We start from the raw sequence: 26,583 nt of genomic DNA on the forward strand, positions 1-26,583 counted from the left end.
TTAGTTACTTGATTATCAATACATCATTTTATAGAAAATCATGAGCATCAAATATGATCATCATCTTTTGAGGAAGGTTTATTTGTTCATCTCTCAGTCATCATTGATATATGTTTTAAAACTACAGAGATTTGATCATAAAACTGAGCATTTAAATATCATCTCACTAAGACATTATTGGCAGATATTGATATTTATATGCATTTTATGTCAGTATCTGCTGTACTTTTATAAAGATCTCATTGATTTACATCCATATTAATATCAACATCTGCAGCAAATTGCATATTTTTGCTCAGTTTGAGTCTCTGAAAGAAACTGAGCTCCATTTTCTCACTATATCAGATTATATGAGCCATAAAAGCCTGATGTATCAAATATGATACTCAACAAAAAACAAAAAAAGGTTCAAAAATCTGTTCCATTTAAAACATTTTCTGACTAGTATTATTATTTCATATGTCAGGCTTTATATAGTCAGTAACAGTCAGTCATTACTCATCATTTAACAGTAGAATGATCTGTTATTAAGGGCTCTCAGAGTAAAGACGGCGGCGCTCCAAACCAAGAGGAGAACATGACAAACGGCCAGGAAACTCCACCGATTCCAGTTCCTGCCTTAGTGAAGGTACGACTAAACAACCATTAACATCACTGAACACAAATGATGTTACTGTAATCTGAAGCGCTCACTCTGAAATCAGCTCATTACATGAAGTGACTCCATTCCTCTGTTCATTTACTGTGCAAAGCAGTCCAAAGTGTCTGAGAAGAACCGCCACAAGAAACCCAAAGATATCAAGCCGAAAGTGAAGAAGCTGAAGTACCACCAGTACATCCCGCCGGACCAGAAGGCCGAGCGATCTCCTCCGCCGCAGATGGACTCTGCGTATGCGCGTCTGCTGCAGCAACAGCAGCTCTTCCTGCAGCTGCAGATCCTCAGCCAGCAGAAGCACCAGCAGCACTCGCATGTGCAGACGCAGCCGCAGACGCAGCCGAGCTTCAGCTACCAGACGCTCAACCAGCACAAGTGAGTCCGGCGCTCGGAACAAGCGTTCAGAAGGGATGCTTAAATATAGTGGTCAGAAGCACAAATATCAGTTGTTTCCAGTCTTCTCACTGATGGTGTGTGTGTGTGTGTGTGTGTGTGTGTGTGTGTGTGTGTCCCAGGCCGTCCGGTGAGCAGACAGCATCATGCAGCAGCAGCTCGTCATCTCCAGTGAAGAGCAGCTACTGCAGCCCGTCCTCCATCAGCCCCGTCCGACCCGCTCCGCTGCCCGCCAACCTGGACGACCTGAAGGTACCGCTGCTCTCTTACATATACACTAAAATATGCTGGGTTAAAAACAACCCAAGTTGGGTTGAAAATGGACAAACCCAGTGATTGGGTTAAATGTTTGTCCAACCTGCTGGATAGTTTTATTTAACTCAACTATTGTTTAAAAAATACTGTATTTCTTGCTTAAAATGAACCCAAAATAGGTTGGAAATTAACATTTATCAATAAGTTTAATGAATAATAATTAAACAATAAACATTTATTAAATTGCTTATAATAAATTGATAATAAAACATTAATAAATGTTCACCTTTTGATTATTATTATTGTGTCCTCTAGTAATTATGTGTCTGATTTTTAATTTCCAACCTATTTTGGGTTCATTTTAAGCAAGAAATGCATTAATTTTTAAACAATAGTTGAGTTAAATAAAACTGTCCAGCAAAAACATTTAACCCAATCGCTGGGTTTGTCCATTTTCAACCCAACTTGTGTTGTTTTTAACCCAACATTCAGTGTATGAACAAACCTTCAGAACATAGATATGAATAAAACTGTTCAGTTTGGTGTGTGTGAAGCTGCTGAAGTGGAGATTTCTGAATTTAAAGATCTACAGACACTAATAGATCAAGTGCAATAAAAGAAACACAAATGTGCATTTTGGATGTTTTCTTTACACTAGTCTGAAAGAAGAAGCAAAATAGAGCTCAAAACTGAGCAGTGCATGAAAAAACCCACTGTAAATAAATGAAATGATCAATAAGTCATGACAACGTCTGTTTTTCCATTACTTTACCTCATCTTGTCTAGTTGAATCTCATATAAAAGTTGAAATTATGTTAATAACAAGTTGAAATGACTTTTAATTTGATTATACTTAATTTAAGCAACTGAACTTGATTTTTTTTACGTTGAAGTAAGAGAAAATTTTACAGTAATCAAATCAATTCATCTTTATTTCTACAGCGCTTTATACAGTACAGATCGTTTCAAAGCAGCTTCACAGTAATAAACAGGAAAACAACAATTAATGATGCAAAAATTCAGATTCCAAGCTCTTAAAAGACAATAGTGTCATTATTCAGATCAGTTCAGTTCAATAATTGTGTCAATGCTGCAAAATTGATTAATCATGAATTGTTCAAGTTTTGTTCTCATCCAGTAGTGTCAGTGCAGTCAGTTCGATTATATTACGACTGAATATTAAGTGTCTTTTAGTAAGTAATTCGTGTTTTCTGTGCTCACAGGTGTCTGAGCTGCGGCAGCAACTGCGGATCCGCGGCCTGCCCGTGTCGGGCACCAAGACGGCGCTCATCGAACGACTGCGGCCCTTTAAAGACTCCAGCTGCGCTTCTCCGTCCGGCTCTGGAGACGTCAGCACCGCCACATTCCCCGTGACGCCCACCGGGTCGCTGTCGTCCTATCAGTCCCCGGCGTCTCACGGGGCCGGCTTCTACCCCTTCTGCAGCAGCGGCTCCACGCCACCCATCTCGCCGGCCTCGTCCGACCTCTCCGTCAGCGGCTCGCTGCCCGACAGCTTCAGCGACGTCACCATGTCCTCGCCACAGTTCGGCCTGCAGCCCTCGCCGGACGACGGTCTGGGACTGGACGCGGAGAAGGACAAGATGCTGGTGGAGAAGCAGAAGGTGATCGAGGAGCTGACGTGGAAGCTGCACCAGGAGCAGAGGCAGGTGGAGGAGCTGCGCATGCAGCTGCACAAGAGGAAGCGCGACTGTCCCGCTCCGCCGCAGCACATGATGCACCTTCAGCCTCCGGCCCAGATGCAGCAGTTCTACGGCGTGTCGGTCAAGCAAGAGCACGTGGCCTCCAGCTGCCCGCTGTCTTCCAAGCAGATGAAAGGCGGCTGCGTGGGTCACTGCGAGCTGCAGCCTGCGCCGCACTGCCTCGAGCTGCCGCCGTCTGCGAGTCCCGTCGGCCTGTCCGCCTTCCTCAGCCCTCAGTGTTCTCCTCAAGACTCGCCCGTCACCAAACCCTCCGGCAGCCCTCAGCCCTCGTCGCCCGTCCAGCCGTACCTGCTGAGAGACGGCTGCGCACACAGACCCGCACGCAACATGCAGGTGCAGCTGAACCTCATACATGATCATGTGACTTCAGTACAGCATGTTTCACATTTACAAATGTATAAACACTGCAAAAATGATTCTCTTTCAGAAGACGTGTGTAATAGTGAATACATGAAAAGAAAAGTTAAAAGAGTTACGCTCCGATCACGGACACATATTTGTGATTGACTGCTGAAATATCTCTGTCACAGTTACAGCAGAAGAGCGTGGGACAGTCGGTCAGCTGCTCGTATCCGTCTGACCAGAGGAGCCTGCAGCCGCTCTACACCAGTCCATCAGAGAACAGCCTGAACCCCAGAGGATCGTCCAAGACCAAGAGCGCCAGCATGCAGCAGAAAGTATGTCTAATTCAACTGCTAATTCATCTCACTCACAAAAAGTCACATGCCAAAGCATCACATATTCTGTTCTGCACCTCCTGCAACAGTAAGTCTCGATCACACTGGGCTTCTGTTAGAAGATGCTTTTGTTACACATCTTTGAATTGGTCAAGATTCTCACACAAACTGATGTTAAATTTATTGATTGTCATTGGGTCAGAGTTTACACCATCCTCCTGAGGAAGATCATATGCTAGATTTCCTAAACAAGCTTCGATGCCGCTGCACACACACACACACACACACACACATCAGAGAGCGTGTTCTTCTGTCTCGTGTCCCTCTCGCTCCTGTGTAACGTTTGGCCCTGTCTCCTCATATAGGAGGCTCTATCTCACTCTCCCCGGCACCTCGAGCCCAAGTCTCCCACATCCAGCACTGTCTTCTGTAGTTCAGGTTCTCCTGCATCCGTCAGTAAACGGCCCCCGTGTTATGAGGATGCTGTGAAACAGGTAAAGCGGCCCCGGATCAGCTGGGTTTCTGGCTTCTGTCTCGCTGCTGTCCTCTCGCACCGCTCTCACGCTGCCATCAAGAGCTTCTGCTGCGTCTCTAGAGCTGTTCTCTGACGCGTTACAGTCCTGCACTCTGTGCTGCCCGAATCATTTTCTCTTTGATTAAACTACTTACCTGAAGTCCCTGTGAAACATAAAGTTAGTGTTTCAATATTTCAGTGACACATCTGCATGTTCACGGTTCTCTGATGTGGGTTAATGGTCACATGACATGCAAGTAAATAGATAAAATATTGAATCTTTTATTAGTTAGTGTTTGTCTGTAGCTGGATTTTAAAGTGGACTCAAACCTCTTTTTTTAGTTACATTTACATTCACACTAGTGTTTTTGGAACACAGTCAAATTAATAATCATGTTATTATTATTATAGTTTTAAATGTAATCTTTAATCTAATGTTTAAATAAATTACTGCTGTAAATTACAATTGTACTGTAAAATAAAAATGAATAATTGATAATAATTATAATAATAATTTTATTTTACACTACAAGTTACAGTACTAATATTTATGCCTTTAATTTTTCGCTTACAAACATTCAAACCCTGAGCTTTTAACCTTTCAAATCAGAGCTTTTATTTTGGAGGAATATTGGTGAAATGCTGTAAACTTCTGCCCACAAAATAAAGTGAACCTAGCGAACGCTGCTTTCCCAAATGTGCGATAAACACGTGGAGATGGAGTTCTCAGCGTTTACTGAGGGGTGAAGCTCTGAGACGCTGAAAACGGCGGAGCTTGAACTCAGTGCTGCGCTTCACTCTGTGTTTGAGAAACTCTGCTGTAGTTTATAGTGATTTCTGCCCTAAACATCCGCCAACAAGACTGAGCGTAACAACAACACTTCCATTCAAAAATCTGCCTGTTTTCTGGTCATATATTTAATGTTCTCAAAACCGTATGGAAGCTTGTTTCCGCCACAGAATAAAAAAAAAATTAAAATGTTATTGCGACTTTTTATCTCGCAGTTCTGACTTAATTTCTCATAATTCTGACTATATTTTGCACAATTCTGACTTTATTTCTCATAATTCTGACTTTATTTTGCACAATTCTGACGTTATTTCTCGCAATTCTGACTTTATTTCTTGCAATTCTGACTTTCTTTTAATTCTGACTTTATTTCTCACAATTCGGAGTTTATAACTCACAATTCTGACTTTTTTCTCGCAATTCTGACTTTATTTCTTGTAATTCTGACTTTATTTCTTGTAATTCTGACTTTATTTCTCGCAATTCTGACTTAATTTCTCGCAATTCTGACTTTATTTCTTGTAATTCTGACTTTATTTCTTGTAATTTTGACCTTATCTCGCAATTCTGACTTTATTTCTTGTAATTCTGACTTTATTTCTTGTAATTCTGAATTTTGGTCTCACAATTCGGAGTTTATAACTCACAATTTTGACTTTATTTCACATAATTCCGACTTCATTTCTGGTAATTCTGAGTTTATTTATCCTAATTCTGACTTTATTTTGTGCAATTCTGAGTTTATTTCTTGTAATTCTGACTTTATTTCTTGTATTTCTGACTTTATTTCTTGTAATTATGACTTTATTTCTTGTAATTTTGACTTTATTTCTTGTATTTCTGACTTTATTTCTTGTAATTCTGACTTTCTTTTAATTCTGACTTTTTTCTCACAATTCTGACTTTATTTCTCGTAATTCTGACTTCATTTCTTGTAATTCTGACCTTATCTCTCACAATTCTGACTTTATTTCTTGTAATTCTGACTTTATTTCTCGCAATTCTGACTTTATTTCTCGTAATTCTGAGTTTATTGCTTGTAATTCTGACTTTATTTCTTGTAATTTTGACTTTATTTCTTGTATTTCTGACTTTATTTCTTGTAATTATGACTTTCTTGCAATTCTGACTTTCTTTTAATTCTGACTTTTTTTCTCACAATTCTGACTTTATTTCTCTTAATTCTGACTTTATTTCTTGTAATTCTGACCTTATCTCTCACAATTCTGACTTTATTTCTTGTAATTCAGAATTTTGGTCTCACAATTCTGAGTTTATAACTCACAATTTTGACTTTATTTCACATAATTCCGACTTTATTTCTGGTAATTCTGAGTTTATTTCTCCTAATTCTGACTTTATTTTGTGCAATTCTGACTTAATTTCTCGCAATTCTGACTTTATTTCTCGCAATTCTGACTTTATTTCTTGTAATTCTAACTTTATTTCTTGTAATTCTGAATTTTGGTCTCACAATTCGGAGTTTATAACTCACAATTTTGACTTTATTTCACATAATTCCGACTTCATTTCTGGTAATTCTGAGTTTATTTATCCTAATTCTGACTTTATTTTGTGCAATTCTGAGTTTATTTCTTGTAATTCTGACTTTATTTCTTGTATTTCTGACTTTATTTCTTGTAATTATGACTTTATTTCTTGTAATTTTGACTTTATTTCTTGTATTTCTGACTTTATTTCTTGTAATTCTGACTTTCTTTTAATTCTGACTTTTTTCTCACAATTCTGACTTTATTTCTCGTAATTCTGACTTCATTTCTTGTAATTCTGACCTTATCTCTCACAATTCTGACTTTATTTCTTGTAATTCTGACTTTATTTCTCGCAATTCTGACTTTATTTCTCGTAATTCTGAGTTTATTGCTTGTAATTCTGACTTTATTTCTTGTAATTTTGACTTTATTTCTTGTATTTCTGACTTTATTTCTTGTAATTATGACTTTCTTGCAATTCTGACTTTCTTTTAATTCTGACTTTTTTTCTCACAATTCTGACTTTATTTCTCGTAATTCTGACTTTATTTCTTGTAATTCTGACCTTATCTCTCACAATTCTGACTTTATTTCTTGTAATTCAGAATTTTGGTCTCACAATTCTGAGTTTATAACTCACAATTTTGACTTTATTTCACATAATTCCGACTTTATTTCTGGTAATTCTGAGTTTATTTCTCCTAATTCTGACTTTATTTTGTGCAATTCTGACTTAATTTCTCGCAATTCTGACTTTATTTCTCGTAATTCTGACTTTATTTCTTGTAATTCTGACCTTATCTCTCGCAATTCTGACTTAATTTCTCGTAATTCTGACTTTATTTCTCGCAATTCTGACTTTATTTCTCTCAATTCTGACTTTATTGCTCATAATTCTGACTTTATTTCTTGTAATTCTGACTTTATTTCTTGTAATTCTGAATTTTGGTCTCACAATTCTGAGTTTATAACTCACAATTTTGACTTTATTTCACATAATTCCGACTTTATTTCTGGTAATTCTGAGTTTATTTCTCCTAATTCTGACTTTATTTTGTGCAATTCTGACTTTATTTCTCGTAATTCTGAGTTTATTTCTTGTAATTCTGACTTTATTTCTTGTAATTTTGACTTTATTTCTTGTATTTCTGACTTTATTTCTTGTAATTATGACTTTCTTGCAATTCTGACTTTCTTTTAATTCTGACTTTATTTCTCACAATTCTGACTTTATTTCTCGTAATTCTGACTTCATTTCTTGTAATTCTGACCTTATCTCTCGCAATTCTGACTTTATTTCTCGTAATTCTGACTTTATTTCTCGTAATTCTGACTTTATTTCTTGTAATTCTGACCTTATCTCTCGCAATTCTGACTTAATTTCTCGTAATTCTGACTTTATTTCTCGTAATTCTGACTTTATTCTTGTAATTCTGACCTTATCTCTCGCAATTCTGACTTAATTTCTCGCAATTCTGACTTTATTTCTCTCAATTCTGACTTTATTGCTCATAATTCTGACTTTATTTCTTGTAATTCTGACTTTTTCTTGTAATTCTGACTTTATTTCTCTCAATTCTGACTTTATTGCTCATAATTCTGACTTTATTTCCTGTAATTCTGACTTTATTTCTCTCAATTCTGACTTTATTGCTTATAATTCTGACTTTCTTTTAATTCTGACTTTATTTCTCACAATTCTGACTTTATTTCTCATAATTCTGACTTTATTTCTTGCAATTCTGACTTTATTTCTCGTAATTCTGACTTTATAACTCACAATTCTGACTTTTTTTGTCTTGCAATTCTGACTTTATTTCTCACACTTCCAAGTTTAGATAAAAACTTGTGAGGGGAAACAAGCTTCTATAAAGCAGGCACTGAACGTTTGACAGATCTGTTGAAAGCGTGGAACACTAACCCGACCGGATCGCTCTGTGTTGTTTTTGCAGCAGATGGTGCGCAGCCAGCAGATGGATGAGCTTCTGGACGTCCTCATCGAGAGCGGAGGTGAGTCTCTCATACAAGTGCAGTGCCTGAGATATTTTTCATCCCGTCATTTCCACACTCAAATATGTCATTTGAAACTCTCATGAGGCCCGCCGACGCTATTTGTGACTGGTGTTAAGTCGCTGTTTGTGCTGTGATGTCCTCCTCCTTCTTTTTAAAGAAATGCCAGCTAACGCCAAAGAAGAGAGGCCTCCTGTAACCAAAGTTGTGCCTCACCTTACAGTTTCGCCGAAGTTCCACAGACACTACAGTCACATGACGCCCTCGCTGCTTCCCTACGAGCACGGAGACGGTCATCTGGAGGCGCTGCTGAGCCGGACGCAAGCGGACGCGGCGCTTTTGAAGATGAGCAGTGAGGACGGACGCTCGGACGAGGGAGCCGAAGGCTTCAACGACAAACTGATGATGGACACGCCCGTATCGCCAACGGCCGGAAAGATCGCAGCGGTCGCCGCCGAGAGCCAAGGACTCGGAATGACTTTCACAGAGTCGCCATGGGAAACCATGGAGTGGTTGGATCTGACTCCGCCCAGCTCCGCCACGGCCTTCCAAAACGGCCTGCCTCCCGCCGGACCGAGCATCTTCAACACGGAGTTCCTCGACGTCACCGACATCAGCTTGAACTCTGCCATGGATCTGCACTTGGATCACTGGTGAGGAGGAACGGATGGAAGCTTGTTTCCGCCACGGGGTAAAAAACGTTTTAAAAAGTAATTGCGACTTTTTCATCTCACAATTTTGACTTTTTCTTGCAATTCAAAAAAAAAAAGTCAGAATTGATAGATGTTAACTCGTGATTGTGACATAAACTTGCAATTCTGAGGAGAAAAACAGAATTATGAGATAAAAAGCAATTACCTTTCTTAGTTTATTCCGTGTCAGAAAATAAAACAAGAATTGCAAAATTGATGTAAACACAGTTCTGAGAAAAATGTTTGAATTTGGGTTTATATCTCACTATTCTGACTTTTTCCTCAGAATTGTGATATAAACTCGCAATTGCAAGTTATAAAGTCTGAATTGAGACACTCAATTCTAGGAAAAAAGTCAGAATTTTGCGATTAAAAAGTCACAATTACCTTTTTTATTTTGTTATTCCTTGTCAGAAAAGAAAACAAGAATTGCAAGATATTAACTCGGAATTACAATAAAAAATGTCTGAATTTGGGTTTATATCTCGATATTCTGACTTTTTCCTCTGAATGGTGACAAACTCGCAGTTGCAAGTTATAAAGGCTGAACTGAGACACTCAGTTCTAAGAAAAAAGTCAGAATTGTGAGATAAAAAGTCGCATTTTTTATTTTGTTATTCCGAGGCGGAAACAAGCTTCCACAGGAACGGGCCGGTATCACTTCAGTAAAGATGATGTTAGCAGTCAGGATTCTGGCTGTAATCAAGAGCATAGTGTTTTAATACTGTTTTATCATGGTCCATCAAAACTTGAATTGTTTTGACTATGGATTCTGGGGAAGAATGTTTTGATTACTGGAAACAGAAAGACGCTCCAAACCCAATTGGATTCAAGCAGGGACGTCCGTACCACCCTTTTGTAAATATACAATACTTTGTCTGCACATTTGTGGTGTGGGAAAAACACGTATTAATGCATCACACTAGTATATCACGTGTACTCTCTTGTGCTATTGTAAATATTAATTCACACTTTGCACCTTGAGCTTACGGTAGTCACACTTTTGAGAGCATTTCCTGTTCCTTCCCCGTCATCACCATGTCATTAATTTATTTAGAAAGCGCAAACATTTGGTTTTTACACTTTATGTGAGAGTATTTTCAGAAAAAAACCCATAAAATCTCAACTCTTCATAATCACTGGAGAATTTAACTGTATTTAGCACAATCAAGCCTTTTATTCTCTGGTCAAAAGATCTTTTTTTTTTATTTAAAACCAAACGAATAAAGATGACTGTTTCATATTTTGCGAATATCTTTCCCCAAAGTCTGTTTTGCATGATTATTATTATTATTATTATAATTACTGCCACTTCTGTTATTTTGAACATTCGTTAGCTCTTTTTTTAGTTGTTTTTATAATGTTTGGATCTTTCTCTTTTGATGTATTTATTTCAATCTTTTCTTTCCATTGGCATATTTTACATATTTATGAGACATTCCTTTTTATTAAAAACAAAACAGAGTAAACACGGTTAAGAGCGATGAGGACACCTGTCTGAAAATGTTTACTATGGTATCAGGATCTGTCATTGAATCAGTTATTTGACGAATGACATCCACTGCTGATGTTTTCTGATGCACCCGAACAATTTTTGAACAGTTTTTAATGCTGTCTGATCCGTCCGTTAAAGTAAGTCACATTATATGAATCTAAAATGACGTTCTGACAATCAAACAGAAGCAATACATTGAGTGATTCCCGTCTTTACCAGCACTTGTGAAAAATGAAACCTAATATATAGATTCTAGAAGTTCAACTGTGAAAATGTTTCGTTCATTTTGTCTGTGGCAAATTTGGGCCCTGACTTGTTTTTTAATCTTTTGAAATAAAGTCTTTAGTTACGAGATTTTCATACTGTTCACTGAATAAATAATATTAGCTCACCAAAGCTCAAACTGTGAATAGATTTATTTTCTTATTTTCATGAAACAGGTCAATGATGTTTGGTTTAGTTTTCAGTCTCTAATCATATTTCACGCCGCTTGATGCATTTGACTTCATGTACAGACTGTGTTTAGGATCTCTTCGTCGAGCCGTGAAGCTTTAAACACAATACGAATGAATCAGACAACCCAAAGAGTTTTATATAAACACACTTTTGTAAGCAATAAACCCTGAGTTTACGTCCACAGTGAAGAAGCATTAAGGGCATTACAGACCAACAACAAGCTGTTTTATATTCCAGACTCAGTAATGTTTTGATACGAGTATTAGAGACTCTATTTTTACAAATCCAGCATTATTTTAGATGCAGATTATTAAAAAAGTGTAATGTATGTTGGAAGTCCAGAAAAAATACTAGACATTATCAGGCATATTAGGTCAAGATTAATTGTGTGTAAAGTTTAATGTAGAGTTGTGTAAAGAATGTCACATACTCTGAAAGATTTTATTTTTCTATGCCCAGAAGAAGCTTCGCTGTCTTGTATTTTTCCCTCCTTCAGCTTGTTTCGTTTCTTCTAGAATGTTCCTCCTGATCCTGATGCACAAATGTCCACTGTTTCTCCTCACCTCCTTGGGAAAGGGAGGTTCTTGTTCTGTTGATTTCTCCTGGGGAAAATATATATGTATGACAAAAAGCTTTTGTATTGCTTGGCCACGGAACAGCGTTACAATATAAACCGTCCCAGTATTCGTCTACACCGCTGTATTACTGTAACGAGAGTTCAATAAACGATCATGAAACAAACACATGGACTCCATCAGTGTTGTCTGCTGAAACTCAACTGGAACAAACAGAAAAGTGCTTTTTGGTAACACTTTACAATAAGGTCTTGTTTGTTAACATTAGCGTTAACGAACAATGAGCAATACAGTCTTACAGCATTTATTAGGGCCTAAGCCATGAAAGGGCGGAGGCCCTGTTGTTTTCCTTAGGTACATTTTTTTTTCCGAACTTTTAGGCACTTCTGGGTCGCTTAACATGCTTAAAAACTCTTCAATCTATGCACAAATGTAGGAATCGTTGGCCATCAGGGCCGGGCACAAGTTGTCATGATGGGGTCGTGGGGGGGCTCTGTGGCACACCCTTTTATATGGCTGTATTTGAGGAGCAGTAACCAAACCTCATTGGGCCGAACAACTTCCGCACTCTTGAGTTATACGCCAGACCAACAGGAAGTCGGCTATTTAGGGTTGAAAAACACATGCTCTGAAATTTGATATTCTCCTCCTAGGGAATTCATCCGATCACCACCAAACTCGGTCAGCATGAAGTCAAGACATTGAGGATGCTAAATTGCGAGCGGATTTTTGATATCTCGAACGGTTTGGCCGTGGCGTTGAAATGAATTTATGGCGAGTAAAGGGAAACAGGAAGTGTGTTATAACTTCTGCATACATTGATTTTGATGAAACTTCAGCTGTGTGTTCGTTGAAGGAGACTGATCACATGGGTTAGTATTACTGTGTGAGTGCATGTGTATGTGTGCCAGTGTTGCGCAGCGGTGACAATTAGGTCAGCTTTGTCACATTGTGACTATTGAGTCAGTCATAGCGCCACCAACTGGCTGCAGGAAGTGTCACTTTCAAAATCGCCCACTTATTTTTACCCAGTTCACTTCAAACTTCATGGCAGATGTAGACCTGTGAAAAGATTCTTGATATCTTAAATACTGTTGCCATGGCAACACATCAAACTTTTATAATATTCTTGGGTGTTTCTGAGGTTCTTAGCATGCTTCGAATTGCATGAAACTCGACACACACATCAAAGTTGTTGTACAGTTGACATGGGCAAAGCCCATAAAATGTGCAGGGAGGAGGGGTTCTATAGCACCACCTTTTGACAAAAGTTGGGGGGTTAGTCTTACCTACAGTCACCAAACTCTGTACATATATTATTCTCATCAAGCTGGACAACTTTCTAATTTACAGTCATTAGCTCTGACCAACAGGAAGTCAGAAATAGTTTGAATAATCAGGCTCTGAGTTTTTAAATACTCCTCGTAGGAGATTCATGCAATCGCCACCAAACTCAGTCAACATGAAACAAAGACACTAAATATGCTAAATTGTGAACGATTATAGGACTTCTTGAACAGTGTTGCCATGGCGAGGGATTAAAGACAAAAACAGGAAACAGGAAGTGTCTCATATCGTGCAAAATCATTGTTTGATTTAAATTAAGATTGTATGTTTCCTGCCATGTACAGGTTTGGGCCCGTCATCGCTGCTTGCAGCTTTATTTAACATTTGTTACTAAAAATGTTTCTGTTCACAGTTCATTAACTAATGTTAACAGATACAACTTTGGATATTAGAAATGTGTTGGTAAATGCTGAGATTAACAGTAGGATTAATTAATGCTGTAGAAGTATGTTTTATTCTAAGTTCATGTTAACTAATGAACTTAAATTATGTTGATAAAGTACAAAAAAAGTAAAAGTGCTTCATTTCTTGGCAGTATGAATATTTTCAGTAACACTTTACAATAAGGTCCCATCAGTTAATGCATTGAGCAATACATTTGTTACAGTATTACTAATCTTTGTTAAAGGTGCACTATGTAACTTTGTCCCTCTAGTGGTTAAAAAACAAAACTGCATGTGTTTTATGCAAGAACATTGTTGTGGTTGTGCTTCGGCTCCATGTGGATGAATATGATTATCTTGCTGCTCATAAAACATGCACTACTATCATGAAGAGATTTAACCAGTTTAGATGGAAAGGATCGGAAGACGTTACTGTATTTTTACCCATTAATAGACACGGTACTTCCTTCATAAATTCCAGCACTACAACCGTAATCAAATGATCTTCACAATAGATAACGCTTTACAGTGAACTCTGTTAGAGAGCTACATATGACAATTCATCTGTTCAAAACAACTTGTTGAGTAATAGACGCAGAGATGACGGTGTTTCTAATCCCTCAGTTCTCGCCATCTCCGAAAAGCCAAGTCGATGTTGATTCTTGTTTTATTACGAGCTCTGTCGATTCTTTCACCAGCTTACCATAGAGAATCAGGGTAAGACAAAAACACGGTTTGGAGGAAGGACTGATTGTTTAAACTTTGTTAATTGTGAACCAAAAAAAAAAGTTATGGTAACACTTTATTTTAGTGTCATTGCTACATTTGTTACATGCAGTTACTATAGTAATAGCTATAAATTATGCATAATTACATGCAACTAACAATAAACCAAACCCTATTCCTAACTCTAAAGTACATGTAGTTACTTAATATTACTCAGAGTTTGTAAATGTAAAATTACAGTGTAACAGACAGATCTGTGTCAGTTGTGCTGAAGTGGTGTTGAATAAATGCAGACGGGACAGATAATGGCTGAGTATTGGTTTATTCTATAGCATTAACCCATGGCTGTGTTCAGATCTAACAGAGCAGAATGACAATAATGTAACAATCACAACCGGCCCGCAGGCGAACACACCCATCATATTCATAGATGTCCTCATTAACCATGTGACGTGTGTAAGACGAGGGCAAAATATCCAAACCTGAACATATACGGCTTTATCCCTGCACATTTCCATGGTACAATTTTTACAGATTCTCACCATACACGTAAAATATTTTCACAGTGATCATTTTTTCTGTACATATTTCCCACTCTTGATACAATATAATAATACACATCGCCCTTACAATTATTTTACTCCCCGTACGAAACATTCTTGAGTTGCAATGTTCACACGATTATTTCTCAGATTGCGTTTAAGAGGATTTTCTTCTGCGGAGCTGCAAAGTTGGATTCTTAATGAGCTCGCATGACTCAGACACTTTTTCAAAATACGAAACTCTCTGAACACTATCCGGTGCCGTATTATTATACAATCAGTCCATAAAATGTTCGATAACCGCTGTACATCTTTTAAAATAAGTGACCTATGGATGAATTATGCGAGGCGGGTCGTAAACCATCATGCCAGATCCATGAAATCATGCTTTAAACGTGAGGACGAGCTTCTGAGAAACGTGTGAATCCTCCGCGTAAGTATAAATAATACACATTTACAGTGGATGAGAAGCTAACCGAGCGTTCAGTACACTAGACGTGAGTGGAAACCGTTTGGATCATCGTGACGTAATATTGCATATTGAGCAAGTAAAGCTACTTTAACACATTTCTTTGATGCAGAACAAGACCTTTGCATACCGATTCATTAAATAGAGTGACATGATGTACAATGTGTCAAACACACATGAAGAAAAACACCTGAACGGATGCGTTTCCTTCCTTTTTTGTGACGTCATTTTGGTAACACATCTACATCCCATCAACTATTACACTTGATCTGATGGTCTTTGTTTTCTTCAATGAGCAAATTCAAGTTTTGCTTGTTAATATTCCGAAATGATTTTACACACACACACACACACACACACACGACGCAAAGAAATTAGAAAGGCTGTTTTGCTGAATCTGAAGCTTGTTTACACACCGTGATGTAAATGGCTTTTAAATGAGAGCCAGTTCTTATTGCACAAAATGTTTTGGGACTTTCTCTTTAAACACAATCATGTGTTCACACATAAATGATAGTACAATTATGGTGAAATACTCAGACCCTTAACCGAGACTCTCATTTCACAAATGAGCACAAATCCTACATTCAACGTTTGTTCTCCGACTCCGTGACGCCTCCACGCTGCTAAAAAAAATCATGTTCCTCCTCAGTGTTTCTGTCTTGTTTTCCAGAACAAACATCTAAACTTTCTTAAATCAAGAAACATTTACTGGAGAAGACAAAAATGACTGAAGATATTAAATGTTGTTTACTGTAAAATGTGTCAAAATGAAGTGAGTTTGTGCTTAAAACAAGAACGACGGAGTCAGAAAATAAACTTAATTCAAAAGAAAAACAAGATGATTTTTCTGACTCCATTAGCAGATATTTGTTCTTGTTTCAAGTCACTTCATTTTGATTGATTTTATCAGTCATTTTGCTTCTTCAGTTAATGCATCCTGATTTGAGAAAGTTTAGATGTTTGTTCTGGAAAACAAGCCCAACCAGAAACACTGAGGAAGAACATGATTTTTTGCAGTGCAGATCCTACGTGAAGAAGCAATGCCACGAAAAGTGGCTTGAACGTTTTCAATGTGGCACAACGTCACTTTTTCGACGTTCAGTGTTTTGAAATCGAAGACCAAGCGCTGGAGGCGGGCTGTGATGCGGTAAAAGCAGTGAAATGCGGGTGGGTTAAGGGTCCGATGCTGTATGAACACCACATGGTGGCCGGGCCGTCTGGAGTTCACAGACCGCTCACCATCAGTCAACATACATGGGCGAGCTGGGAGACACCGGCATCTTATCCAGGATCTTACACACGTAACCGGCCACGTCCACCACACGCTCCTCGTACATCAGGATGAACGGATGCTTCTGCGGGACAACAAACACGGCACAATTAACATGCATCGATATCACAATCCTTGACTAGAACGTTATCTTCATGATGCAACCAACATTAAGATGACAGGTGAAGCCATCTTCTGTACAGTACAGATCGTCTAAAAGCAGCTTCACAGTAATAAACAGGAAAATAACAATCAATGATGGAAAATTTATCAAATATGAGAGAAATTCAGATTCCAAGCTCTAAAAAGACAACAGTGTCATTATTCACATCAATTCAGTTTAATTCAATGTTTCAAACTATTTTTTTTTTTTTTTTGGTGTTACCTAATTTTTTGAATAATAAAAAAAATGACTTTAAATAATAATACAAGTGCATCACAACATTATAACGTACAGTACAAAAAACATTATTTTTTAGATCGGCTACACTGCAAAAAATTATTTTCTTATTTAGTATTTTTGTCTTGTTTTCAGTCCAAATATCTAAAATTTCTTAAATTCAGATGATTTTACTGGAAAGTAAAATGACATAACATATTTTTTCTTCTTTTCTGGAGAAAAAAAAAAAAAAATCAAAATGAAGTGAGTTTTTGCTTTAAACAAGCTAAATTATCTGCCAATACTGTGCCAATACAATATATGTTTATAACTGTATTATAAACAATAATAATAATGATAAATAATCATACAGTAAGTTTTATAAAAGTAATTTTATATACAATTATTACTGATATCATTAATAAACACACATATTGTTTTCTAAAATTTATTGTAAAATGAATATAATTATTAATGGGGACAAAAATTCTCTCAATATTATTTTTTTGTCCCCATTGGCAGATAATTTTGCTTGTTTTAAGCAAAAACTCACTTCATCTATATTTTTTTTCCCCAGAAAATAAGAAAAAAAATATCTTGTCGTTTTACTCATCTAGTAAAAGCATCTGAATTTAAGAAATTTTAGATATTTGGACTGAAATCAAGACAAAAATACTTAGTAAGCAAAGCTTTTTTTGCAGTGTGAAGATTACATAAAGTTTAGTGTTCCTGAAGATGAACTATGTGAGCAGAAAAGGTCATCTACATGTAAGAATAATAAAAAAAAAAGAATACTGACCAATAATCCAATTGTGTAACCCTAAAAATATAATCGTACAAGCTGTATATGAGCATCTTTAAATGAAAATGAATATGTTTTCATTAAAAAGTCACAAACACGTACCAGCAGTTCTCTGTACTTTGGCCTTTTTGATTCGTCCTTCGTAAGGCTGGAGGAAGGCAGAAAGTCACATGATCAATCAAAGGCACGTCACATGATCAGGTGACTTCACACTAAGCATCTGAGCTCACCATAGATTGACGAACTGGATGAATTTGGGCGAGAACTGCCTGTCCTCGGAGTTGCTGAGCTGCGGCGGGTCGCCCTTCACCACCTGCGTCAGCTGATCAAACACGCTGTTCCACCTGGGGTAGGGGAAGCGGCCCGTGGCCAGCTCGTACTGCAACACAAACACATTCCACCGCTGACTCCAGGTAAACTCGCACATTCCTGCATCTTATGTACCTGAAGAGAATGACTGGAGACGTACCAGCGTAATTCCCAAACTCCAGACATCCGAGCGAACGTCGTAGCCCTGTCTGGAGGCGCTGGGATCGATCCGCTCAGGCTGTAAACGCCACAACACATCATCATCATCATCATCATCATGATCATGGTACGGTCATGTTCTGCGGAGCTGCAGATACTCACAGCCATGTACGGTCTGCAGCCGGCGTCTCGGGTCTTGGCGATGGAGTCGACCAGCTGCCCGCTGATGCCAAAATCACACAGCTTAATGTTGCCGTTTCTGTCCAGGAGAATGTTGGAGGGTTTGATGTCTAAAGAACAAGTCAAGCATTCACTGCAGCGTCAGAAAACAAACTGTATCACGATTGATTTAATGGTGTAATTGCTTCATGGCTGGAAACTCTCTCACCTCTGTGGATGATCTTCAAGTTTTCTTTCAAGTGATTCAGTGCTTTCACAGTCTGCAGACGAACACAAGCCAAAGGTCAGCTGACTGTCCCTTAATCACAATAATTATTACTACTGATTATAATAATGACCATAACAAAATGGTTGTTTTTATTATAAAATTATTATTGTTATTGTTGTTAATAATAATATAATGTATCGTTTATAAATTGTATTAGAAATAGTGATAAACATATTATACAGTAAGTTTTATAAATATTTTAAATATGGTTATTATAAAAACACATTTTATAATTAGTATACAATTATTATTGATATCATTAATAATGATAAACGTATTGTTTTCTACATTTTATTGTAAAATAAATATATAATTATTATTATTGTTTATAATAATAAATAAATAATAAATGATAGCATTATTATTGATAAAATGCTTTTATTATAAAATTATTTGTCATTATCATATAAAATCACTTAAATATATCATACTTATAATAAAAATAATAATTATACAGTTTAATAATGTTATATAGTGTTTTATAAATGTAATAAAATAAATAAACAAAATATAGTTATTGTTTAATGTATTATTTTTATTATTAATATATTACTATTATTATTACTAATAATATTTTTTTTACATTTTATTAAAGTTATTGATATCATTCTAAAAACAACATCAATAATAATAATATATTTTATTATAACTAATAATAAAATGTTTTTTTCAATTGTATATACAATTATTATTGGTCTCATTAAAAATCATAAATGTATTGTTCTCTATATGTTATTGTAAACTTAATATAATTTTCATTATTTCTCTTTATAATAATAATGATAGCATTAATAATAATAATAAATGTTTTTATTATAAAATTAATTATTGTCATCATTACTTATAAGAAAAATAATTGCATTATGCAGTATTTTTTTATAAATGTAATAAAATAAAGAAATAAAAAATTATCATTGTTTAATGTTAATATTATTAATATACTTAATTTTATTATTACTACTAACATTTTTTAACATTTTATTATAAAGTTATTATTGATATTACTCTTAATAATAATAATAATAATAAAAAATGTATTGTTTTTTATTATAACAATAATTATTATTGTTGCTATTGTTAATTATTATTATATAATTATCATCATTAGTTATATAAAAATAATATTTATTATTATTTTCATTATTATTATTATTATTATTACTACAATAATTAAGCTTTTGTTCATGTATGAAATCAGTGACTTACTGCTAATGTAATTTTGCCTAATATTTCCTCTGGAATGACATCATCTAATGCACAATATACATATTTGTAGAATTTGTCGAGGGAGGTAGACATTAGTTCCATACAGATCCAGCAGTCGCCCTGAAACACAAACAGAGCGTCAGTCCAGTGCAGGTCCACGAGAGAAGAGAAGAAGAGGCGGATCAGCTGACCTCTCGGAACAGAGCGCCGTAGAACTGGACGATATACGGGCAGTCGCTGCTCCTCATCACTACATCCAGATCCATGAGCAGCTGCTTCTGTTCCTTCTCATCCACAGTGGAGCGAATCCGCTGCGGAACACAAGAACACAGATCAGCGCAGACTGGTGCAGTGACGTCTGTCTGACTCTAGAGGGCACAATTACAGCTTTGCTTGGAGAACTTCAGAAGAACCAAATGGACTACAATCAAAATCATTTTCCTCTCAGTTCAAATCTACCGGTCGTCTCTCAAAGACAGGGTATCTGCAGGGTTTTTAAGACCCGCACAAATAAAAATAATACCATTTTGGGGGAACGTGGGTCAGTAGCCACATGGTAACATCCATAAAATGACAACTTTACAGTTCAAATAATACATGTTTTGACAAAAACAAGTCTTATAAAATGATTAATCTCACATTTCAGCCATTAAATCATTTTTTTAAGAAAAGGGTTGAGTCAAAATAATAAATGATTATATACAGACAGCGGCTATTTGCACTAAAGTCTAAATAGTGACAGATTCGTTACACACTAAAAACAGCATTTTGTCTCTATATATTTGTTAGATGCTATTTATACTTCCTGCAAATAGTGGCAGATCCCACCTGCACCTCATTGTATTGTAGTACATTATACAACAGTATGCAATAACAACATATTGAGTGTATATGATTATATTAAAATAATAAATGGATGCTGCTTTATTGGGACATTACTCGTCTATCCCTAAAGCCCTACCCCTACCCGATAAACACTTTATTCCCACTATTAAATACCCGTTAGGCACTTTATTTCCACTTTTTGAATATTTTCTTCATTTTTACTTCAAATAAACACCTCTCCGAGCTGAAATGCGATGGGAAAATATTAAAAGATTATAATAAAAGATTGATAATAAAAGATTCGGTAAAAGGCAGATTCAAACTCGGGCCGGTCACTTTACTCTCCACACCACTGCTGCTGTTATCAGACGGGTTTCTTTTGTCTTTTTATTTGGTTCAATCAAGACATTTGTGGGCAGAGTTACTCACCACTGCCAACAAGGCGGGCTATTTAAACTTGGTATATAAATAGACACTCCGTTATATTTATTCATTAAAAATATGATTGTGTACAATATTCTAGGTACCTTATTATTCTATACTGCATGTATATTATTCTATACTATACTTGAGCTGAACATGGGTCGATCTTCTCTGAGCAAAAACAGCAGACGACAGCTGACAGTAGGTGGTGTTTATAGAGGAGCAGAAATATAGCGGTTACCCCGGTTACCTCTGTAAACAAAGCAGCTGCGCTTATAAACACCACTATATTAGTCATTATACAGAGGTAATATGAAAACGACATCGCGAGTTTGCAAGTATGATATAAACAAACACCATAAAGTAAACACTGTCATAATTAATCAACAGTAGATCAAAGCAATCGCTGGGCATAAATGCGCGTATTCATTGATTGTGGACTGCTCTGAAAACATGAGCCGGTTGAGCGAACAACAGCGCCGCATTTTTGCTCACAATTATTTCATTAAATCATCACCTTTTGTTTAATTAATTACATTATGCCATCTCATTTATGAGTTTTTTTTACCATTAGGACTTTTTAGTTTGATCGAATTTAAGGTCATAAATTTAAGACTTAAGAACCCACGGAAGAATTTCACAAAAAAAAATTATTATTTTTTATAGAAAAAAATATCGTTTTTCTTCGTTATTCTATTTTCTTCCTGGACCCCAGTCATTTCTGCTTTTGACTTTATTTTTTAGAAAAGACATGAACATGAAAATATAAGCCTGACTAATCTGAATCACCTTGACGGCCATGATCTGCCCGCTGGGTTTGTGCACCATGTTGTTGACGGATCCGTACGCTCCTCTCCCGATCTCCCCCAGATCCTTCAGGTCCTCGGCCGTGAAGTCACAATGCTGTTCTGGAGAAATCTTCAGCTTCCCCGATGACTCGATACTGTGTGTCCGCAGCCGTTCTCTGAAAGTCATGTGTGATGCTTTTTACATGCAGTTGACTGAAGAAACAAAAGTGCAGACTGATGAACCTGAAGCACCACTGGTGGAACTGCAGAAATAATGATTGAACCCATCTGCTATTGGCTGGGCAAACACATAGCCCCGCCCCCAAACTCACACCATTGGTCGAGCCAGTGCTGAAGCTGTTCAAACAAACAGTGATGTTCTGAAAGCACCACAGATCCTTACACTTACACTTACACTTCTCTGGGAAATCAACATCACTTATAGTTGTCTCTGCATATTTAACATAAAAATGTACTGAACCCTGATGTGTGATGATGATGACGCACTCACATGTGTGGATTCTGGAAAGGAGGAGCCGGCGTGGTGATGGGCAGACGCGCAGCCGGTTTGACCGGTGGATTAGCAAAGTTTAACTTAAGTGCTTTGCGTTTACCTGTGAAGGAGAAGAATGTTTTTAAATGCAAACATGAAAAGTGAACCAAGTAAACTAATTTAACAGAAAGCATGCAGCAAGAAATGAATATGGGAATAACTGTATAAAAAAAATATGAGATGATTCCAGATAATTGAAAACAAGTGATAATTGAAGTGACGTTTGCTATTATCTTTTGTAAGGACGAGCACTAATCACAATTTCTTCAAAAAAAAAAAAAAAAAGTCACAATTATTCTAGTCTTAAAGCGACAGTTCACCCAAAAATGTAAATTCTCTCATCATTTACTCACCAAACCCATGACACTTTCGTTCATCTTTGGAACACAAATGAAGATATTTGTAATGAAATCTGAAAGAGATCTCTGTCCATCCATTGAAAATCTATTCACCCAAAACTGACACTTCAAAACATTCATAAAGAGATGGAAAAATAAATATGGTTGAGCTTCTGTTTACCATATTTGAGTGCTCTATATGTGTGTGCGTGTTTATATGTGAATCAAAGCCTAAATTAAATCTGTTCATCATATAAAGTGATCGTGTCTCGTCAGAAGCATCAGAGTTTTGGGTGAATAGACTTTGGAGGGACAGAAAGCTTTCAGATTTCATTACAAATATCTTCGTTTGTGTTCCCGAATATAAAGGAAACTGATGGCAGAATTTTTGGGTGAACTATCACTTTAAACCGTTTGGAGGCAGAAATCACATCCTATTTTCTGGAGAGAACCCACAGAAAGACTACAATAGCACAGAAAACTGGCTTACTTTGGGTTACTCCAGACAGATTTATCTGAAATCCTACAAAAAAAAGAAAAAAAAAAATGATGAAAATGCATGCAGATGATAAACCCAAAAGATGAAGGTGTAAATAAGAATGAGTCCTGTATGTGAGCGGCTTACAGTACCTGTTTCATTCTGACACCTCCAGCATGTGTTGGAATCTGAATGAAGAGGAGGAAGAATTCATTTACAAATGACAAACAATCAGACGGACTCAAGAATGAAACTGACCCATAATGTTCGGCTCAATGGAAAAACATGAACTACAACAAATTAATAGCTGCTATTAATCATTCTTTAGTATGCATGATAACTCCTGCATGCATTTATCTATAGAGCATTAATATTACAGTACCATTCAGAATAGCAAATGTAACATTATAGCATCTGCCAAAGGCATAAATGTAACATTAAAGTATCTGACAAATACATAAATGTAACATTAAAGTATCTGACAAATACATAAATGTAACATTAAAGTATCTGACAAATACATAAATGTAACATTAAAGTATCTGACAAATACATAAATGTAACATTATAGCACTTGACAAAGGCATAAATGTAACATTAAAGTATCTGACAAATACATAAATGTAACATTATAGCACTTGACAAAGGCATAAATGTAACATTATAGCACTTGACAAAGGCATAAATGTAACATTAAAGTATCTGACAAATACATAAATGTAACATTAAAGTATCTGACAAATACATAAATGTAACATTAAAGTATCTGACAAATACATAAATGTAACATTAAAGTATCTGACAAATACATAAATGTAACATTATAGCATCTGACAAATGCATAAATGTAACATTATAGCACTTGACAAAGGCATAAATGTAACATTAAAGTATCTGACAAATACATAAATGTAACATTAAAGTATCTGACAAATACATAAATGTAACATTATAGCATCTGACAAATGCATAAATGTAACATTATAGCATCTGACAAATACATAAATGTAACATTATAGCATCTGACAAATACATAAATGTAACATTATAGCACTTGACAAAGGCATAAATGTAACATTATAGCACTTGACAAAGGCATAAATGTAACATTAAAGTATCTGACAAATACATAAATGTAACTTATAGCACTTGACAAAGCATAAATGTAACATTATAGCACTGACAAAGGCATAAATGTAACATTAAAGTATCTGACAAATACATAAATGTAACATTATAGCATCTGACAAATACATAAATGTAACATTATAGCATCTGACAAATACATAAATGTAACATTATAGCACTTGACAAAGGCATAAATGTAACATTATAGCACTTGACAAAGGCATAAATGTAACATTATAGCACTTGACAAAGGCATAAATGTAACATTAAAGTATCTGACAAATACATAAATGTAACATTAAAGTATCTGACAAATACATAAATGTAACATTATAGCACTTGACAAAGGCATAAATGTAACATTATAGCACTTGACAAAGGCATAAATGTAACATTAAAGTATCTGACAAATACATAAATGTAACATTATAGCACTTGACAAATACATAAATGTAACATTATAGTATCTGACAAATACATACATGTAACATTAAAGTCTCTGACAAATACATACATGTAAATGTCACATTGTAGCAACTGCCAAAGGCATAAATGTAACATTACAGTATCATTATGACTACTATTTCTGTTACAATAATGATAAAGAACAAGGTGTACAAACTAGTGAGCTGTCTAGATGGACAGCATTTGGTATCTGCCAAATGCATAAATGTAACATTGCAGTATAATTATGACTACTGATTCTGCTACAATAATGAGCATGGTGAGTGTACAAACCCCTAGTGAGCTGTCTAGATAGACAGGATTGAGAGGAGCATGCCATGCAGCACATTTTAGCATCGGTTTGTTGCCCCCAAAACGCGACGCGAGTAAATGAGAAGGCCTAGAGCCTCACCAGACCAATGCAGCTCACGAACGATGACTGCGAACATTTCAGAAACATTGTAACATATTGTGACACTGTAAACACCGAGGCGTTGGGAAGCGCGCGCGAGAGAGAGAGAGAGAGAGCAGGCCTGGCCTAAACACTTGAGCTGCGCTCGCGATGAAGCGCGTCCGACTGTATTCGAGTCTCTTACCCTGCATGTTGCTCATTGTCGTTAGGTGTTGCGTGTGGTGCAGCACGGATCCCGCAGCGCTAATGCTCCTGCTGCATGGAGTTGTTGGTGAGTTGCTGCTGGGACTGTGAGTCGCCATTGTGGATCTGCTCGATTCCAGCAGCAGCGGCTGCAGTGCAGCGAGACACAGCGACTCTTCGGACACACGATTCAGCGCGCGACACACACGACTACTGGAGTAAACCGAGAAGGATTCCGCACCCCATTCGGTTAAGTTTAGAAACGAGGGGGTTAAAAGGTCCTAAGGCGGGACAGGACAGCCAGCTTCGATGTCGATGAGCAGTAACTGCGCCGCTGAAAGACAGTGTGTGTTTGAGGTTGCCAGATGCTCGAGAACTCCCCGCTCAAGTGATCATCCAAAACACAAACATCACATCTATATATATATATATATATATACAGGTGCTGGTCATATAATTAGAATATCGTAAAAAAGTTCATTTTTTTATTGTAAATTATTTTAAAAAATGAAACTTTCATATATTCTAGATTCCCTACATGTAAAGTAAAACATTTCAAAAGGTTTTTTTTAAAAAAATTGTTGATTAGAGCGTACAGCTAATGAAAGTCCAAAATCCAGTATCTCAAAATATTAGAATATTTACATTTGAGTTTCATTAAATGACCATCCCTACAGTATAAATTCCGGTTATCTTTTGTTCTTTGAAACCACACCAATGGGGAAGACTGCTGACTTGGCAATGGTCCAGGAGACAATCATTGACACCCTCCACAAAGAGAGTAAGTCACAGAAGGTCATTACTGAATGGGGTGGCTGTTTACAGAGTGATGTATCAAAGCATATTAAATGCAAAGTTGACTGGAAGGAAGAAATTGGGTAGGCAAAGGTGCACAAGCAACAGGGATGACTGCAAGCTTGAGAATACTGTCAAGTAAAGCCGATTCAAACACTTGGGAGAGCTTCACAATGAGTAGAATGAAGCCGGAGTCAGCGCATCAAGAGTCACCACACTCAGACATCTTCAGGAAAAGGACTACCAAGCCACTTCTGAACCAGAGACAACGTCAGAAGCATCTTACCTGGGCTAAGGAGAAAAAGAACTGGACAGTGAACAGTGGTCGAAAGTCCTCTTTTCAGATAAAAGTAAATTTTGCATTTCATGTTGAAATCATGGTCCCAGAGTCTGAAGGAAGACTGGAGAGGCACAGAATCCAAGCTGCTTGAAGTCTAGTGTGAAGTT

The 26,583-nt window shown here is 36.6% G+C and overlaps 2 protein-coding genes across 21 annotated transcripts in view; one reads left to right on the forward strand and one right to left on the reverse strand.

The window, feature by feature from the left end:
• Positions 1–11,892, forward strand: part of myocd (myocardin) — a 134,763-nt gene extending 122,871 nt beyond the window's left edge. For 6 of the 15 annotated variants that reach the window (XM_051913916.1, XM_051913915.1, XM_051913917.1 and 3 more), the window contains 8 exons: positions 533–628; positions 753–1,030; positions 1,171–1,300; positions 2,527–3,357; positions 3,555–3,701; positions 4,067–4,195; positions 8,451–8,508; positions 8,669–11,892. In XM_051913916.1, coding sequence (XP_051769876.1) covers positions 533–628; positions 753–1,030; positions 1,171–1,300; positions 2,527–3,357; positions 3,555–3,701; positions 4,067–4,195; positions 8,451–8,508; positions 8,669–9,165 — 2,166 coding nt within the window. In that variant the 3' untranslated portion in view covers positions 9,166–11,892. The remainder of the gene's footprint in view (positions 1–532; positions 629–752; positions 1,031–1,170; positions 1,301–2,526; positions 3,358–3,554; positions 3,702–4,066; positions 4,196–8,450; positions 8,509–8,668) is intronic. The other 9 variants (XM_051913920.1, XM_051913930.1, XM_051913921.1 and 6 more) reach the window with 8 other exon arrangements.
• A 2,596-nt stretch (positions 11,893–14,488) lies between these two features.
• map2k4b (mitogen-activated protein kinase kinase 4b) lies at positions 14,489–25,723 on the reverse strand. Of its 6 annotated transcripts, none has more exons than XM_051913931.1 (14): positions 25,343–25,723; positions 23,327–23,362; positions 23,187–23,219; positions 22,317–22,419; positions 21,807–21,981; positions 19,961–20,080; positions 19,770–19,889; positions 18,504–18,555; positions 18,278–18,405; positions 18,117–18,194; positions 17,878–18,026; positions 17,750–17,795; positions 17,645–17,665; positions 14,489–16,551 (listed from the first exon to the last, which is right to left on the reverse strand). In XM_051913931.1, the coding sequence occupies exons 1-14, from the start codon at positions 25,458–25,460 to the stop codon at positions 16,438–16,440; spliced, it is 1,293 nt and encodes a 430-aa protein (XP_051769891.1). In that variant the 5' UTR covers positions 25,461–25,723; the 3' UTR covers positions 14,489–16,437. The 6 variants fall into 6 exon arrangements, with proteins under 6 accessions (XP_051769891.1, XP_051769896.1, XP_051769893.1 ...); XM_051913936.1 differs by lacking the exon at positions 25,343–25,723 and adding an exon at positions 25,041–25,170; XM_051913933.1 differs by lacking the exon at positions 23,187–23,219.
• Between the last annotated feature and the right edge of the window lie 860 nt (positions 25,724–26,583).

Source organism: Ctenopharyngodon idella, chromosome 12, assembly GCF_019924925.1.
Source record: "Ctenopharyngodon idella isolate HZGC_01 chromosome 12, HZGC01, whole genome shotgun sequence".
In the NCBI taxonomy this organism is placed as follows: Eukaryota; Metazoa; Chordata; class Actinopteri; order Cypriniformes; family Xenocyprididae; genus Ctenopharyngodon; species Ctenopharyngodon idella.